This window comes from Bombina bombina, chromosome 1, assembly GCF_027579735.1.
Source record: "Bombina bombina isolate aBomBom1 chromosome 1, aBomBom1.pri, whole genome shotgun sequence".
NCBI lineage: Eukaryota > Metazoa > Chordata > Amphibia > Anura > Bombinatoridae > Bombina > Bombina bombina.
Window position 1 is genome coordinate 1194420963 of NC_069499.1, and position 16833 is coordinate 1194437795.

The 16833-nt window shown below is 39.5% G+C and overlaps 1 protein-coding gene across 4 annotated transcripts in view; it reads left to right on the forward strand.

Annotated features, from left to right (window-relative positions):
• The window catches only part of HDAC5 (histone deacetylase 5), a 421662-nt gene extending 405060 nt beyond the window's left edge, over positions 1-16602 (forward strand). For all 4 annotated transcript variants that reach the window (XM_053700081.1, XM_053700076.1, XM_053700085.1 and 1 more), the window contains 2 exons: positions 13695-13842; positions 14225-16602. In XM_053700081.1, coding sequence (XP_053556056.1) covers positions 13695-13842; positions 14225-14264 — 188 coding nt within the window. In that variant the 3' untranslated portion in view covers positions 14265-16602. The remainder of the gene's footprint in view (positions 1-13694; positions 13843-14224) is intronic.
• The last annotated feature ends 231 nt before the right edge of the window (positions 16603-16833 follow it).

The window sequence follows — 16833 nt, forward strand, 5'->3', positions numbered from 1 at the left end:
TCTTGAGGTGAGGGGCGTTGTGAAAGAATGGCTCCTATCGCATAATGAGATGCGTCAACCTCTAAAATATATTGAAGATTAGGTTTGGGAAATGATAGTATAGGTGCCGTAGTGAAACATGTTTTCAAGTATTGAAACACTTCGTTAGTCGTATGTGTCCATGAGAAAGGTGTTTTGGTCTTTGTTAATTCGGTTAGTGGTTTTGTAATGCTTGCGAAATTTCTTATGAATTTCCGGTAAAAATTGGAAAAACCAAGAAACCTCTGTACATCTTTTTTTGTTTTTGGGATAGGCCAATTTTGTATAGTAGAAACTTTGTCGGTTTCCATGGATATACCATGTGGTGTAATATGGTAACCTAAGAATGTGATATCCTGCGAATGGAAGATACATTTCTCTAATTTCACATACAAGTGGTGTGCCTGTAGCCTGGAGAGTACAGCTCTGACTTGTTTAATATGTTCTTCAATGTTAGATGAGTAGATCAAAATATCATCTAAATAAATGACCATAGATGTGTCGAGTAAATCTCTGAATATATCATTTATGTACCTTTGAAAGGTGGCTGGGGCGTTACAAAGCCCAAAGGGCATAACGGTGTATTCATACAATCCGTAACGGGTTCTGAAGGCAGTGAGCCACTCATCACCAGGTCTAATTCTTATCAGATTGTATGCTCCCCTTAGATCAAGTTTGGTAAATATGGTTGCACCCCTCAACCTTTCAATTAGCTCTGGAATTAGTGGATAGCGATTTTTTACAGTTCTTTTATTTAATTCCCTATAGTCCACAATTGGGCGCAGGGAATGGTCTTTGTTTCTAACAAAAAAGATACCTGCACCTGCCGGAGAGGTTGAAGGTCTTATAAAACCTTTTCGCAAGTTTTCATTGATGTAAGTTTTTAAATGTGACAACTCAGATTCAGATAATGGAAATATGTGCCCATATGGTATGTCGGAGCCAGGGAGTAGGTCAATAGGGCAATCATATGGCCGGTGTGGTGGAAGTGTTTCAGCCTCTTTTTTGCAAAATACTTGTTCAAAATCTATGTACTGTGTAGGTATCTTAGCTTCTGTGATAGCTAGTAGAGGTACATGTGGTAAACAAGTGGATTTACAATAGGTAGAGGTGAATTGTATTGTATTAGAAACCCATAGTATTGTAGGTTGATGTAACCTTAGCCATTGTAGCCCTAGTACCAGTGAGAAAATGGGTGATGATAACACATCAAAAGTGATATGTTCGTGGTGGTTGTTTTGTAATGTGACCAGTAGAGGAACTGTTTGGTGTGTAATAGGCCCTGACTCTAATTGTTTTCCGTCAATAAGACGCACCAGTACAGGTTTTTGTTTTTTAACGAGTGGTATTTTATTTAACATAACAAGTGCAGAATCTATATAACAGGAGTATGCCCCAGAATCAATTACGGCTTCAGAGCAGAGGCGGTGGTGGTCCCACTGTAAAGAGATGGGAATAAGACAGTTTGTTACCTGAGTGTTGGTAAGTTTCAAGGTAAACTCAGTGTCTGTTTTCTTACCCTTTTTAGTTCTTTTAAGTACTGGGCAAATGGAGACATCATGTTCCTTTGAGGCACAATACAGACAAAAGTGGTTAACTCTACGTCTGATTTTCTCTTCGGGGGTCAAAGGTCCTTTAATGGCCCCTATATCCATAGGTTCCTCTGTACCCTTTGTAAGCTGTGGTGGCGCTCTCGAGTCGTGATATCCGATATTGGTGTCATGGGAAATCTTTTCCTGTTTTCTCTCTCTAATTCTGTGGTCTATCTTAATACTCAGCTGCATTAGAGCTTCTAAATCGTCTGGTAAGTCTAGTCTAGCAAATTCATCTTTAATGGGTTCTGACAAACCCAACCTAAATTGGCTCTTTAGGGAAACTTGGTTCCAACCTGAGTCCAATTGCCAGATCTTAAACTCAGAAATGTAATCCTCTACTGCCCTTTTATTTTGTTTCAAATTTCTGAGTTTTGTGTTCTGCAGTGCTTTGTCTGTGTGGGTCTTCGTATAAGGAGTATAGGGAGCTAAGGAAGTTGTCCAAGGAGTTTATTATTGGACTGTTTTGTTCATAAAGTGAATCTGCCCATACTCGAGGTTCCCCTCTTAAATAAGATATCATTGTTAGAACCTTGATTTTATCAGTATAAAAGGTCTTTGGTTTTAAAGTAAAAAATAGTGTGCAAGCATTAATAAAACGTCTGAATTGTTTCCTATCTCCACTACATTTATCTGGTGGACTAACAGGAGGTTCTGGAAGGGGAGTCAGAGTGTTGATATGCTGGAGTAAGCCCTTCTTTAATTATATTTTTTAGGGTCTGGTTTTCTACCTGTAGGTCTCTAAGGCCCTGATTCAACTGATCCACCTTTTGGCCTAGAGTAACCACATAATTAGAGAGCTCCACAGGATTCATCACACCCTTATTTTTTAGGCTTGGTATTTCTGTAACAATTCAGACATACAAATGTCTAGTTATTGCAATGATCAAATGTATTCCACTAAAGTTCACAATTTGTAGTAGATAGATATGTAATCCCAGATGTTATTATGATAGGCAGAAACTTATACCTATCTGGATATTAAATGGGATTAATTAATATAGTTGTTTGTTAGCACAGTAGCAATGTCTGCATGATACTGTGGTTCATAAGTTAACATAAGAACACATAGTAGAATTATGAGAGAAGTTAAACACTCAGAGTTGTAACAGCATGTAGCATATAATATATATATGTATTCAAACTTATGGTACATATGAAATAAATAGTTCAGAGATCGCTTACCAAGCGTGGCTAAGGATATATGTGGTTAGCTGAGTGTTTGGAATGGATGCGGTAATCGTTCTGCAGAGTTATTTCCAGCAGCGGTAGGAAGCCTGCAAGGAAGTCTGTAGCGTGGCGTTTGCGGAAGTGAAGCGGAGCGGCCGTCGGTGACGTCACCCGCCTGACAGCTGATGCTGAGTTGCGGTCCGGTGAACCTGGAAGATGAAAGATCGCTGGAGGCGAAAGTTAGGTAAATTTGTTCCAGCAAGTCCAAGCTGAAATGTTGAGCAGAAGGGAGTTTGCTGAGTAAGTTTCAGCGAGGAAAACAACAATCAGGTAGTGTCCAAAATGACACCTAGTGCTGAATGGCTTGTATCAGCAGGAGTGAACATGTAATACCAAGCAATGATAGAAGGTATGGGTGTGCCTTATAAAGGAAGGCAGAATGAAAAAGAGGCAGATAGAAATTAACCCTTAACAGCACAAAGGATGTTACACCTTGGCCCCCAATCCAATACATCTGATATACAGTTTAAAAACATTTTATTTAGACTTCTAAATTAACCCAATTGATTAAAATGCCACCAATTAAATTAGTTGTGTATATGATATCCTAGAAAAAACTAGTTAAATACTAAAAAAAACAAGCGGTTTAGGGGGCTTTGTGGAAACAACAGATACATGATTTAAGCAAAAGAAAAAAATATGATAGTTTTTTTTAATAGTGATGACTGTTTAATTATTTTGAATGTAGGATTTTTCAATAAACAATTAATATCAATGCATTAACAATTGCATAAAAATGTTTTTAATCGTATAGTTCATTGCGGTGATAAATGAACATTCTAATATCTGTATTTAAATTCTGTATGCTCTTCATAGTGTAATTTGAACACTATTAAAAAAAAAAAATCTGTTAAATTATGGATGGATTGCAATTGTGATGATGAATTATTTAAATGAAAAGTACCGGTGTAGTTAATTCAGTTTAATCCAGTGGAAAACTACATAACGTGGTTTTCACATTTATTGAAATTCCCATGAATGTAAAAGTACTTCACAGCTTTTCGTAAAGACTGCAGTTTGGTATAAATCTAATACCTGCTTAATATGCTGTCATAATAAATGTGAGGAAAAAGAACATCCCTTTCTTCACCAGATGATGATCCATCCTTCCATATTTACTCACTTTTTCCTTTTGTCTGACTCATCTTTTTCTCCTCCATTTCTCTCAATCTCTACCTCTCTTCCTTGCTTGGCTTAACATAAATAAATGGAGAGAGACAGAGATAAATGCGGCACATATATTTCACTCGTCAACAGCAATTTTATTCCCATTAGATAACATAGAACCGCGTTGCAAAGAAATGTTACTCCATTTTAACAGGCGCAGCAAGCCTTGCGCTGAGTATGTGAGCACCGTAACTCCTGTAACTGGCTGAAAATATTAACACATGCGCAATATCTATCTGCCTCCTGAAAATAACTAACGCACCCGCAATATCTATCTACCTGTCAACCGCAATCCCCCACCTCAATAACTAATAAAGTATATTAACCCCCTATTAACCCCTATTCCGCCATTAACCCACATCACAATAAACCTAATAAAGTATATTAACCTCTAATCCGCCATTAACCCACATAGCAATAAACCTAATAAAGTATATGAACCCCTAATCCGCCATTAACCCATATCGCAACAAACCTAATAAATCTATTAACCCCTATTCCGCCAAACCCACACAATGCAATAATCCTAATAAATCTATTAACGCCTAATCCGCCAAACCCCCACAACGCAAATAACTAAATTACTAAGCCCCCTAACCTAACTCCCCCTAAATTAACCCCAATTACCTAAATAAAAAAATACTAAGTTACAATTAAAATATAAAAGCTAATATTACTTAAAAATAAAAAAACTAAGTTTAAATTAATCTAAGATTACAAAAAATAAAAAAGTCTAACATTAAATAAAATAATAAACCAAATTATCAAAAATTAAAAAATGTAACCTAATCCCTATGAAAATAAAAAAGCCCCCCAAAATAACCCCCCCCAATCTAATGCTAAACTACTAATAGCCTTTAAAAGGGCCTTTTGTAGGGCATTGCCCTAAGTTAAACAGCTCTTTTCCTTAAAAAAATACTAAGTCCCCCCTCTAACAGTAAAACCCACCAAACCCCCCAAAATGAAAAAACCTAACACTAAAAAATCCTAAACTACCCTTTGCCCCTAAAGGGGCATTTGTATAGGCATTGCCCTTAAAAGGGCATTCAGCTCTTTTAAGAGTGCCCAGAAATCCCTAATCTAAAAAAATAAAAATAAAAAAAAGCCTAAGTCTAACCCCCCAAATAGGTACTCACTAGTCCTTAAGTTCACCAGAGAAGGTCCTGTTCCAGGCGGTGAAGTCTTCTTCCAAGCGGCCGACATCTTCCAAGCGGGGGCCTCTTCCTTTTTCATCCAGGACCAAGCCGGAGTGGAGATGTGCACGGTGCAGGACCGGCGACCCGCAGAGCATGGAGGATCCTTTTCGTAGGATCGCCGCCGTACACTGAATAGTGAATTCAAGGTACGCGTTTAAAAATAGCGTCCCTTGCATTCCTATTGGCTGATTTGATTCTTCAAATTCAAATCAGTCAATAGGATGAGAGTTACTGAAATCCTATTGGCTGATTTTACTGTTAGAGGGGGGCTTAGTATTTTTTTAAGGAAGGACAAACAAAAAAGGAAAAGAAGACGAAAACCAGAACCAAGGTACCAGTGCAAAAGATGGTTTATTCAAGCAATAAACAGTAGGTCATGGAAGCACCTACTATCTGACACGTTTCGTGCTTGGGCACATGCGCTTCATCAGAAAATTTTTTTAAGGAAAAGAGCTGTTTAAGTTAGGGTTATGCCCTACAAAAGGCCCTTTTAAGGGCTATTGGTAGTTTATCATTAGATTAGGGGGTGTTTTTATTTTGGGGGGGCTTTTTATTTTCATAGGGATTAGGTTTCATTTTTTTGATAATTTGGTTTATTATTTTATGTAATGTTAGACTTTTTCTCCTACATTGGTGTGTCCGGTCCACGGCTTCATCCTTACTTGTGGGAATATTCTCTTCCCCTACAGGAAATGGCAAAGGGAGCACACAGCAAAAGCTGTCCATATAGTCCCCCCTCTGGCTCCGCCCCCCAGTCATTCTCTTTGTCTGCTCTGAACAAGTAGCATCTCCACGGGGATGGTAAAGAGTATGTGGTGTTAGTTGTAGTTTTATTTCTTCTATCAAGAGTTTGTTATTTTAAAATAGTGCCTGTTTGTACTATTTACTCTACAACAGAAAGTGATGAAGAGTTCTGTTAAAAGAGGAGTATGATTTTAGCAACAGTAACTAAAATCCATTGCTGTTCCCACGCAGGACTGTTGAAACCAGAGAACTTCAGTTGGGGGGAACAGTTTGCAGACTTTTCTGCTCCAGGTATGACTAGTCCCTTTTCTAACAAGACATAGTAATGCTAGAAGACTGTCATTTTCCCTTATGGGATCGGTAAGCCATTTTCTTAGACTCATAACAGAATGAAGGCTTATAAATGGGCTCTATACTGGTTGACACTATTGTGGGCTAAATCGATTGATTTATATAATATTTATATGACTTTTGGAGTGTTTTGTGACTTTGAAACACTTTTGGGAACGTTTTTTATTACGCCTGGCAGTTGTTTAGACACCTAATCTAGTCAGGAAGGCCCCTCTGGTATGCAGAGGGAGGAGGCCTCATTTTCGCGCCTCAGTTGCGCAGTTACTTTTGGAAGCAGTGCATGCAGCTTCATGTGAGAGGGTCCTGTGGCCATAAAAACGATTTCAAGAAGGCTTATTTCTGTGGTGAATAACCCCCAAGGAAGGTAAAAGCTGCAGCAAAGGCTAGTGGGTTTAAATTGGTAAATTGAACAATTAGCTCCGGTTTGCTCATTTAAGGGGTTAAAGACTTGAAATTTGGTGTGCAATACTTTCAAAGCATTAAGACACTAGGGTGCAAATTTTGTAAAGATCGGATATTTCCTTCATAGTTTTTCAAACATTCAGAAATAAAGTGTACTCTTTTTATTATTTAAAGAGACAGTAACGGTTTTGTTTAAAAACGGTTTTATTGCATTTATAACCTGCTAAAGTCTGTCTAACATGTCTATACCTTCAGATAGCATATGTTCTGTGTGTATGGAGGCCAAGGTGGTTCCCCCTTTAAATGTATGTTCAAATTGTGCCATGGCGTCCAAACAAAGTAAGGATAGCACTGTCACATTTAATAAGGTTGCCCAAGATGATTCTTCAAATGAAGGTAGTGGGGATAGTTCATCATCCTCTCCTTCTGTGTCAACACCAGTTTTGCCCGCGCAGGCGACACCTAGTACATCTAGCGCGCCAATGCTTGTTACTATGCAGCAATTAACTGCAGTAATGGATAATTCTATAGCAAATCTTTTATCCAAACTGCCAGCATTTCCCAGAAAGCGTGATTGCTCAGTTTTAAATACAGAGGATGAGCAAGTGGGCACTGACGATAATTTATCTGTTATACCCTCACACCAGTCTGAATTGGCAGTGAGGGAGGGTCTGTCTGAGGGAGAAATTTCTGATTCAGGAAAAGTTTCTCAGCAGGCAGAACCTGATATCGTGGCATTTAAATTTAAGTTAGAACATCTCCGCGCCCTGCTTAAGGAGGTGCTAACTACTCTTGATGATTGTGACTCTTTGGTGATTCCAGAGAAATTGTGCAAAATGGACAAACTCCTAGAGGTCCTTGTGCACGCTGATGCCTTTCCGATACCCAAGAGGGTGGCGGACATAGTGACCAAGGAGTGGGAGAAGCCAGGTATACCTTTTGTCCCACCTCCTATATTTAAGAAAATGTTCCCCATTGTCGACCCCAGAAGGGACGCATGGCAAACAGTCCCTAAGGTTGAGGGGGCAGTTTCTACGTTGGCCAAGCGCACGACTATTCCCATTGAGGACAGTTGTGCTTTCAAAGATCCTATGGATAAAAAATTGGAAGGGTTGCTTAAAAAGATATTTGTTCAGCAAGGTTTCCTTCTTCAACCAATTTCGTGCATTATTCCTGTCACCACGGCGGCGTCTTTTTGGTTCGAGGAACTAGAAAATTCGCTCCATAAGGAGACTCCATATGAGGAAGTCATGGACAGAATTCACGCACTAAAGTTGGCTAATTCCTTTATTTTAGATGCCGCTTTTCAATTGGCTAAATTAGCGGCGAAAAATTCAGGTTTTGCAATAGTGGCGCGCAGAGCGCTTTGGCTAAAATCTTGGTCGGCGGATGTGTCGTCCAAGACAAAACTGCTTAATATTCCTTTCAAAGGTAAGACCCTTTTCGGGCCAGAATTGAAGGAGATTATTTCAGACATCACTGGGGGAAAGGGCCATGCCCTCCCACAGGATAGGCCTTTCAAGGCTAAGAACAAATCTAATTTTCGTTCCTTTCGCAATTTCAGGAACGGACCGTCTCCTAACTCTGCAGCCTCTAGACAAGAGGGTAACGCTTCCCAGCCTAAACCAGCATGGAAACCAATGCAAGGCTGGAACAAGGGTAAACAGGCCAAGAAGCCTGCTGCTGCTACCAAGACAGCATGAAGGGGTAGCCCCCGATCCGGGACCGGATCTAGTAGGGGGCAGACTGTCTCTCTTTGCTCAGGCTTGGGCAAGAGATGTTCCGGATCCCTGGGCACTAGAAATAGTCTCTCAGGGGTATCTTCTAGAGTTCAAGGAATTCCCTCCAAGGGGAAGGTTCCACATGTCTCGCTTATCTTCAGACCAGATAAAGAGACAGGCATTCTTACATTGCGTAGGAGACCTATTAAGGATGGGAGTGATACACTCAGTTCCAGCAGCGGAACAAGATCTGGGTTTTTACTCAAACCTGTTTGTAGTTCCCAAAAAAGAGGGAACTTTCAGGCCAATTCTGGATTTAAAAATTCTAAACAAATTCCTCAGAGTTCCATCATTCAAAATGGAAACAATTCGGACGATCTTACCAACAATCCAGGAGGGTCAATATATGACTACCGTGGACTTAAAGGATGCGTACCTACATATTCCTATCCACAAAGATCACCATCAGTTCCTAAGGTTCGCCTTTCTGGAAAAACATTACCAGTTCGTGGATCTTCCATTCGGTTTAGCCACCGCTCCCAGAATTTTCACAAAGGTGCTAGGGTCCCTTCTAGCGGTTCTAAGGCCGAGGGGCATTTCTGTAGCACCTTATCTAGACGACATTCTAATCCAAGCGTCGTCCCTTTCCAAAGCAAAGGCTCATACAGACATTGTTTTAGCTTTTCTCAGGTCTCACGGGTGGAAGGTGAACATAGAAAAAAGTTCCCTGTCCCCGTCCACAAGGGTTCCTTTTCTAGGAACAATAATAGATTCTGTAGAAATGAAGATTTTTCTGACAGAGGTCAGAAAGTTAAAGCTTCTAAACGCTTGTCAAGTTCTTCAATCTATTCCTCAGCCTTCCATAGCTCAGTGCATGGAGGTAATAGGTTTAATGGTTGCAGCAATGGACGTGGTTCCTTTTGCTCGAATTCATCTAAGACCATTACAACTGTGCATGCTCAAACAGTGGAATGGGGATTATGCAGACTTGTCTCCCCAGATTCAAGTAGACCAGTTAACCAGAGACTCACTCCGTTGGTGGTTGACTCAAGATCACCTGTCTCAGGGAATGAGTTTCCGCAGACCAGAGTGGGTCATTGTCACGACCGACGCCAGTCTTTTAGGCTGGGGCGCGGTCTGGGACTCACTGAAAGCTCAGGGTCTATGGTCTTGGGAAGAGTCTCTTCTCCTGATAAACATTCTGGAACTGAGAGCGATATTCAATGCGCTCCGGGCTTGGCCTCAACTAGCGAAGGCCAGATTCATAAGATTTCAGTCGGACAACATGACGACTGTAGCGTACATCAATCATCAGGGGGGAACAAAGAGTTCCTTGGCGATGAGAGAGGTATCCAAGATCATCAAATGGGCGGAGGATCACTCCTGCCATCTATCTGCAATTCACATCCCAGGAGTAGACAACTGGGAGGCGGATTATTTGAGTCGTCAGACTTTCCATCCGGGGGAGTGGGAACTCCACCCGGAGGTCTTTGCCCAGTTAACTCAACTATGGGGCATTCCAGACATGGATCTGATGGCGTCTCGTCAGAACTTCAAGGTTCATCGCTACGGGTCCAGATCCAGGGATCCCAAGGCGACAATAGTGGATGCATTGGTGGCGCCTTGGTCGTTCAACCTAGCTTATGTGTTTCCACCGTTTCCTCTCCTTCCCAGGCTTGTAGCCAGGATCAAACAGGAGAAGGCCTCTGTGATTCTGATAGCTCCTGCGTGGCCACGCAGGACTTGGTATGCAGACCTGGTGAATATGTCATCGGCTCCACCATGGAAGCTACCTTTGAGACAGGATCTTCTAGTACAAGGTCCATTCGAACATCCAAATCTAGTCTCTCTGCAACTGACTGCTTGGAAATTGAACGCTTGATTTTATCTAAGCGTGGGTTTTCAGATTCAGTTATAGATACTCTGGTCCAAGCCAGAAAACCTGTGACTAGGAAAATTTACCATAAGATATGGAAAAAATATATCTGTTGGTGCGAATCCAAGGGATTCTCTTGGAGTAAAATTAAAATTCCTAGGATACTCTCCTTTCTCCAAGAGGGTTTGGATAAAGGGTTGTCAGCGAGTTCTCTAAAAGGACAGATATCTGCTCTGTTTTGTTGCACAAACGTCTGGCAGCAGTGCCAGATGTACAGGCATTTGTACAGGCCTTAGTCAGAATCAAGCCTGTCTACAGACCCATGACTCCTCCATGGAGTCTAAACTTAGTTCTTTCAGTTCTTCAAGGGGTTCCGTTTGAACCTTTACATTCCATAGATATTAAGTTACTATCTTGGAAAGTTCTGTTTTTGGTTGCTATTTCTTCTGCTAGAAGAGTTTCTGAATTGTCTGCTTTGCAGTGTACTTCACCCTATCTGGTATTCCATATAGATAAGGTTGTTTTGCGTACCAAACCTGGTTTTCTTCCAAAAGTGGTTTCCAACAGGAATATTAACCAGGAAATAGTTGTTCCTTCTGTGTGTCCGAATCCAGTTTCGAAGAAGGAACGTTTGTTACACAATTTAGATGTGGTCCGTGCTTTAAAATTCTATTTAGAAGCAACAAAGGATTTCAGACAGACTTCATCTTTGTTTGTCGTTTATTCTGGTAAGAGGAGAGGGCAGAAAGCTACTGCTACCTCTCTTTCATTTTGGCTGAAAAGCATCATCCGATTGGCTTATGAGACTGCCGGACGGCAGCCTCCTGAACGAATTACAGCTCACTCTACTAGAGCTGTGGCTTCCACATGGGCCTTCAAGAACGAGGCTTCTGTTGATCAGATCTGTAAGGCAGCGACTTGGTCTTCTCTGCATACTTTTGCCAAATTTTACAAATTCAATACTTATGCTTCTTCGGAGGCTATTTTTGGGAGAAAGGTTTTGCAAGCCGTGGTGCCTTCCGTTTAGGTAACCTGACTTGTTCCCTCCCTTCATCCGTGTCCTAAAGCTTTGGTATTGGTTCCCACAAGTAAGGATGAAGCCGTGGACCGGACACACCAATGTAGGAGAAAACAGAATTTATGCTTACCTGATAAATTTCTTTCTCCTACAGTGTGTCCGGTCCACGGCCCGCCCTGGCCTTTTAGTCAGGTTTCAAATGTTTTATTTCTGTACACTACAGTCACCACGGCACCCTATAGTTTCTCCTTTTTCTCCTAACCGTCGGTCGAATGACTGGGGGGCGGAGCCAGAGGGGGGACTATATGGACAGCTTTTGCTGTGTGCTCCCTTTGCCATTTCCTGTAGGGGAAGAGAATATTCCCACAAGTAAGGATGAAGCCGTGGACCGGACACACCGTAGGAGAAAGAAATTTATCAGGTAAGCATAAATTCTGTTTTTTATTTTTTGTAATCTTAGATTAATTTAAATATATATTTTTTTATTTTTAAGTAATGTTAACTTTATTTTAATTGTAACTTAGTATTTTTTAATTTAGGTAATTGGGGTTAATTTAGGGGGTGTTAGGTTAGGGGGTTTAGTAATTTAATTAGTTATTTGCGTTGTGGGGGTGTGGCGGATTAGGGGTAATAGATTTAAGAGGATTATTGCGTTGTGTGGGTTTGGTGGATTAGGGGTTAATAGTTTTATTAGGTTTGTTGCGATGTGGGTTAATAGCGGATTCGGGGTTAATATACTTTATTAGGTTTATTGCGATGTGGGTTAATGGCGGATTAGGGGTTCATATACTTTATTAGGTTTATTGCGATGTGGGTTAATGACGGATTAGGGGTTAATAGTTTTATTAGGTAGATTGCGATGTGGGTGAATTGCGGATTAGGGGTTAATAGTTTAATTAGGCTTATTACGTTGTGGGGGTTTGTCGGTTTAGGGGTTAATATTTTTATTATTAGTTCCGATGTGGGTTTGATGGCGGATATAGGGGTTTTACGTGTCGGCTTTATATTTGGGAGGCGGTTAGACTTTTACCGGAGAGTTGACATTTATATTTTATTTTCTTAGGCGCCGGCAATTTGAAAAGTGCAATAAATCACTGACGACTCCAGAAATTTGTATTTACGCTCATTTCTGGACACCGCTAGTTTATCCGACTTATGGCACTTTATGAACTGCCGGCGGGGTTTATGTAATACCCCAATGTGCAAGGTGAAATTATGGGCGGCGTGGGTTTCAGCAGTTGCACTGAAGCTTGCGCCGTATATGTAATCTCGCCCATGGGGGTCTATTTAACAAGGGCCCCTGTTCCCCTTGTTTAAAGGGACACTGAACCCAATTTTTTTCTTTCATGATTCAGGTAGAGCATGCAATTTTAAGCAACTTTCTAATTTACTCCTATTATCAAATTTTCTTCATTCTCTTGGTATCTTTATTTGAAATGCAAGAATGTAAGTTTAGATGCCGGCCCATTTTTGGTGAACAACCTGGGTTGTTCTTGCTGATTGGTGGATAAATTCATCCACCAATAAAAAAGTGCTGTCCAGAGTCCTGAATCTAAAAAAAGGTTAGATGCCTTACTTTTCAAATAAAGATAGCAAGAGAACAAAGATAAATAGATAATAGGAGTAAATTAGAAAGTTGCTAAAAATTGCATGCTCTATCTGAATCATGAAAGAAAAAATTTGGGTTCAGTGTCTCTTTAAGGCTCGCCAGGAAACAGGAGTTAAGAAGCAGCGGTTTTAAGACCGCTGCTCCTTAACTTATACGCCGTCTCTGAGGCTGCTGGTGCAATGATAAATGCAGACAGCGTAAGCTTTCGGCATTTATCGATGTGCGGCGGACATGGTTCGCTATAGCGGATCATGTCTGTCCGCACAATGATAAATGGACCCCATGGTCTCCAAATCTGTTTGAATTGTGTAAGTGGTAATTAATCCATTAGTCAGGAACCATCTCCTGTTTCATGTTCTGTCCCTCAGAACTTGAAGTCAGGGATTTAACAGGTAGTAAAAAACAAAACGTTTTTGCTTCTAGAAATATCAAACTTACATTTTTCAGACATGCAAAATCATTGGAATCAAATTTGCTGAAGACTGCTCAAAATAGTAATATTGAGAGCTTCTTTCTGACCATCCATTTTGAGCATGTTACTAAATACAGATTGTCATAGAATATAGACTGGAAAAGTAAATTCACAACAGATAAGGTTATCTTCAATAATGAGATGTTTTGTAAGTAATGCGAAGATAATATAAGTTATTATAAGTTTAAGAGGCATGGGAAAAGTTATTAAATGACTAGACAAAACTAGAAACCAATGAGTTGTTAGGTCTGGTACAGGCAAAGCTTGCAAGAGTTACATGTGTATTTTGCTTCAACAGGTAAACATTGGAGTTCTCTGAAGAGCTTTGCTTTGGGCCTTTCCATTGTAGAAGTGCAACAGGGAGAGGTGGAGGAAGCAGAAGCCGTCAGTGCGTTGGCATCATTATCAGTAGATACAGAGCAGGGCAACACAGATTCTAACTCCAGGTAATGTGACAAATGTATTATAGAGATCCCTAGTCAACACTTCATACACTGCTAACAAGCTACATCTGAGTGTTCTTGACTGAGCCACTGACTACCATAGTTGTTTTAGCTAGTTTAACTTTAAAGCCAGGCCTGTAGATATAATTTGAATACTGGGCGCCAGTGGTCTACTGTAAAGATTTAGATCCATATAATAGCAAACTGACTGTCATGGCATGTTTAGTCACTTAAGGAGTCTGTCTCATTTTATAGTAAAGTGCCCTGACAGTGACTTGTTCATATTTAGCTTTATATAGACCAAAATAAGTTAAATGTTTAAATACACTGATATTACTGTAGGAAGCTTCACATGTACATTAATTATATCGTTCTCACATTCCAGAACCCAAGAAGAGCCAATGGAAGATGAGCCGGTTCCATGAATACCATTGGATCCTCTCTCCACCTCTATCCTTTTTTTATTTTCTTTTATTAGTTTTTTGTTATGGTGATCGGTTTATTTTTTCTATTAAAATCAGAAATAGACAAAAAAAAAAAAAAAAAGAAAACAAAATCCACAAGACAATAAATGGGTCCGATGTCCTGTGTCCCAACGGCCGAGGCTTGCACACCCGTCCCCTTCCCGGGACCACTCACCTGGCCTGCTTACCCCTCTCTGCTGCTGTTCTGAGTCTGGTCTCTCTTATATATCCCTTTATGGGTTAAATGACACTATGTGCTAATGTCAAAGAATTGTTTTTTTGTGCCTCACACAACACTATCATTCTGTAAAGATTTGTGTGTACATTTGCACACGTGCATTTCTGACCATAGCTATTTAAATTATAATTAATATTTAATAATTCTAATTGTGTGTATGTATATATTCATTATAAATGTATACATAAACACAACTTGTATTGCTATAGCACTTAATTCTTCAAATAAGTTACACAATGACAAAGTTTATATTTGATGACACTACACAGACATTTATATATAAATATATATATATATATTTATATATAAGACGTGTATATACAAGCAGAGCTGGCAATTTCCACTAGGCTTTCACCTGTTTTTAAGAGACATTTTTAAAAGAATACATGAGTTAAGGGAAAATAGTTTCTATGAAAACATTTAATTTCTTACGTATCCTCAACTAGTGGAAATTTCCAGCCATGTATCTGTTATATATATGAAATAACACACACAATAGTTGAAGAGGCAATCCCACTAAGGACCAAATAAAAGGAATACAAATCCTTGAGAGGGGTGTATTAAAGTAATTAATTAATTTGTTTCATGTTTATTTTAATTTAGCTTCAAACCCATTGTTTTTATCTTTATTTGTAGCAGACAGAAGATTCTCATATTCAGGCATTCTGTCTCTGCTGTCCAGATATTTTTGCTTTTTTCACAATATAACAATGTGTTAAGTGTATTGAAAAACACAAGATTGCTAAGTGGGACTGCCCCTTCATATTCAACATTAATTGTGCTACAATTTGGATTAAAAAAGCCAGATAGAAAAGAACAAATACGGAGAGCTCATTTGCAGCCTTGAATCCTTCTTTAAAATGTTGAGATCTGTTAATAGCATTTACTTTATACAGATTATAATTCCATTATGTAGTAAAGTTTTTTGCACAGGATTTTTGTAGTCAGTGGCCTGATGTAGAGTCACACACTAAAAACTCTGCGACTCATTATAACCTACTCCCCATGGTTTGTTTTTAAATCTGTCTCACTACTTTCCAATGCTGACCTGTTAGCACATGTGCAGCAACTCACATTCAGATAACTGCAGTGTAACCTAAGTTCCAATATGGCAGCACCCATGATTACAGTGTGGTGCATGAAATATATTTATTGTTCACTGTCCCTTTAATTATAGTTTATGCTTAGAAAAAAGAAAGTGGTCTTACATGTATTTTATTTTTAAAATGCCATAGACCCAAATCTTCCGTCTGATCCATTCTGCTCTAGTGCAAGTTTTGTAACAGCCACTAAAACATTTTACTTAAATGATCTGTTAACCCTTTGGTTCCCACTTAGAATTGTAATGCATTGCTATGCAAAGTGTTGTTGCCTTCTTTGGTATTCAGGAAGATACAATACATAATTATGAAGCCTTCTCCAACTCTAAATAAGGTCTCAAGCTTACTTTCCCTATTAAAGGACGCCAGTTGTAACCAGATTTTACTTACAACGAATGGCAATTTATTTAGAGATTTACTGAATTTTAATATCTCCTGTTAGTCCTCCTGTCTTATTTACATCCCCTGTAGTTTGGAATTGTCCATATATTTGAAATCAGTTCAAACTTATGTTTTGTTAACAGATTCTCAGCACTTTTTAAAAGGAAATTGGTTACAAATGTTTGCTCTCCTTTTTGCTCCTTATAAATGCTGTATGTTTCAGAAAGGTGTAAAATGGGATCGGATGTGGGTTGGTTCACCATAAAAATTATGTCTTAAGGCTTCAACTCCCTCTCACCATCACGTGCAGTGGACTTGTGCAACTGTCTCGTAATTTGTTGTGTAAATAAATATATATATTTTTTTCTAAATTAATAAAAAACCTCACATGTTGTTCGGCAGTATTACGTGCAGAGTTTAGGGGCTCTGGGCGGACTTCCTGAAAAGATGGTTCGCTATAAAAATCCCTTTTGTGTGTGTCTGTGTCTCCCTCACATGCTGTGGGTATGAATTTTCATCCGAGTATTTTGTAATATGTCCTGTTTGTCCTTGTATAAATAAAAATGTGCTCAGACTTGCAGGAAGCATTGGATGTCTGTGATAAAGGGAGTAAGGGCGGATATTGTGGTTGGGGGAAAAACAAACAAACATCTTTTGTCCTTTGCATCCCAGTGAGACCGATTTGTTTACTCTATGTATATGTCACTGCCTTTAGGTTACTTGGTTCTTACATGGAACTGAATCTTTAACCAACTATAGATGTCACCAACACAAAGAAACTTTTATGAACTGTTGAACCCATTAAACATAT